Raw genomic sequence first — 2,551 nt, forward strand, 5'->3', positions numbered from 1 at the left:
GATTAAAGATAACTTTGGGGAAACACAAAGATGAAAGGTTTCAGGGACATTGATTAATGATGGTTTATTTCAACTCCACAGGTAACCTTTGTGTCATGAGTGTATAACAATCCTACAGTTACTGTAAGATTTTGAAGCAGCTTAAGCTTGCTCTCACTGTTCCTCGATGTACATCGCTGAGGCGTTTCTTAAATCGACTTGTTCGATGGACTCACCACTGCTCTGTGAGTGTTTTACTTTTTGTGTCTGTGCATATCTGAGTAAAGTTAGATATAGTGTACGGGCAAAGCATACAATTCCTTCCTACATGTACAAAACATGTTATTTAACTGTGCCAAGTTGCGCAGGTGGCGCGAAGGATAATGCAATCCTTCGATAAACCATGAGATCATGCCGCTTGGTTTGTGTTGTTGTAGACATTTAAGAAATGAGGCGCATAGCGTTTTAGCTTTTGCGTTATGTTCATTATTGTCACATGTACCGAAGAACAATGAAAGCCTTTGTTTCTGATGCCTTCCAAACTGATCAAATGCACCAGACAGAGATACAAACAGTTCGGCGGCGAGGACAGAGGGTGCTGGGTCTATGGATTCACACACGGGGTGGGGGTGGGAATATGGATTAGCACAAAGGTTGGTGTGTATATAGAATGAGCTGCCAAAGTAGGTCGTTAACGGACAAGCCATGACAGTATTTAAGAGACATTTGGACAGGGGCATGGATAGAAAATGTTTAGAGTGATTTTGGCCCAACGCTGTACGTGGGAGTAGTGTCAATGGGGCACATTGGTCGGCATGGGCAAACTGGGTCGATGGATCTATTCCCCTACTGTGTGACACTACAACAATAGCGAGCGATCGAGAATGCGGAATACAGCTCTTAGAATTTTACCTTTATTGTGGCGAATCATTTTTTAAAATTCCAATGTTTGCAATGGGGGCAGATACGAATTGAACAGTATCCACATAGGAGTATCGTGCAGTAGCCTGATCACAGAGGAAAATAGGTATTCGTGGTGGATTGGGCTACATATACAACTCTCTGCAATTTCCTCCGGTCTTGTCAGAGCTGTCGGTAAACCAAACTGTGATGCAACCCGATAATGTGCTTACAACGGTCCATCTCTCGAAGTTTTCTCAGGGCCACTTTAGTCATGTCAATGTCCATAGTCTCCCTGTGAAATAGAGGCATTGGTGTGCTTTCATGGGTTTCGAATCAAAGTGATTGCTCCACGACATATCGTTGGTTATGTTAACGCTATGGAATTTGAACTCTTAACCATTTTCGGACCAGTGCGATTGGGATAAATACTCGGCATTGCATCCCGAGGCCAATAACTATCCCCTTCGTCTTGCTGACATTGAAAGAGAGGTTATTGTCATGCCACCATGTCAATAAGTTCACTATCTGCTTCTTGTACTTCGTCTCGCCATTGCTCATCATTCCACCGTTCACAATGATGTCTTCTGCAAACTAGTAGGTGCAATTAGAGCCGAATATGGCCACACGGTTGCGAATGTAAAGGAGCAGAATAGCGGACTGAGGACGTATCCTTGCTGTGCTCCATCTTCGAAGTTATTGTGGCGGATCAGGCCACTCCTTGGGTCAGCCCCTCGTTACGTGACGGACAGGCGTAAGGGGTTAAAAGTGAGACCAAGGGGAGGCGTGGCTCATCCCTGGGCGAACTACGCTGTGGGCAGGAGCTCACAGCCTAATAAAAGAATCTTACTAAAAACTGCCTGGCGTCTTGCCTTTTCTCTGGCCTCCGCCAGGCCACTACATTGGTGACCTCGACGGACATCACACGTAGTGATGTCGAACGATGATGCGCAACCCGGTCCTGCCGACCTCGGTCCTGCCGACCTCGATGCCGTCTCCCTCAAACTCCCGACCCTGTGGACCGAAGAGCCTGAGGTCTGGTTTCAGCAGGCAGAGGCACAGTTTGCTGTGCGAGGGGTAACCGTCGACTTGACGAAGTACTTTTATGTCGTCGGCGCCCTGGACCAGGCGACAGCAAGCGAATAAAGCCTTACCTTAATGATCCCCCCGCGGATGACAAATATAAGGGCCTTAAAGAACTCCTTATCAGGAGATTCGGCCTCAGCGACGCCGAGAGGGCAACTCGCGTTATGAGCCAGGGGGGGCTCGGGGACCGACGGCCGTCGGCCCTTCTGGAGGACATGCTCGCCCTTATGGGCAACCACCCGCCCTGTTTCTTATTCAAGCAGGCCTACCTGCGGCAGCTCCCGGTCGACCTCCGTTCTCAGCTCAGGGACGATGGCCGCCTATCGTACAGCCGTGTCCGGCCTGCAGCTGGAGGACATTGTCTGTGGCCCCGGGGATACAACACTGTTGTGCGACACCTCCACTGGCCTGCCGCGGCCCATCGTCCCTGTCGTCTGGCGTCGCAGGGTATTCGAGGTGCTCCACGGGCTGTCTCGCCCCTCCATTCGGGCGACGGTGGCCCTTGTATCCTCCCGTTTCATGTGGCACGGGCTGCGTAAGCAGGTCGCACACTGGGCACGCACCTGCATCCCGTGCCAAACTTCAA

General features: G+C 50.0%; 1 protein-coding gene across 1 annotated transcript in view; it reads right to left on the minus strand.

Moving 5' to 3' along the window:
* Positions 1-1,167, minus strand: part of LOC144612651 (uncharacterized) — a 31,902-nt gene extending 30,735 nt beyond the window's left edge. Inside the window, exon 1 of the mRNA XM_078432136.1 lies at positions 1,113-1,167. Coding sequence (XP_078288262.1) covers positions 1,113-1,167 — 55 coding nt within the window. The remainder of the gene's footprint in view (positions 1-1,112) is intronic.
* Positions 1,168-2,551: the final 1,384 nt, after the last annotated feature.

The sequence above is a fragment of the Rhinoraja longicauda genome, unplaced genomic scaffold (assembly GCF_053455715.1).
Source record: "Rhinoraja longicauda isolate Sanriku21f unplaced genomic scaffold, sRhiLon1.1 Scf000066, whole genome shotgun sequence".
Lineage (NCBI taxonomy): Eukaryota > Metazoa > Chordata > Chondrichthyes > Rajiformes > Arhynchobatidae > Rhinoraja > Rhinoraja longicauda.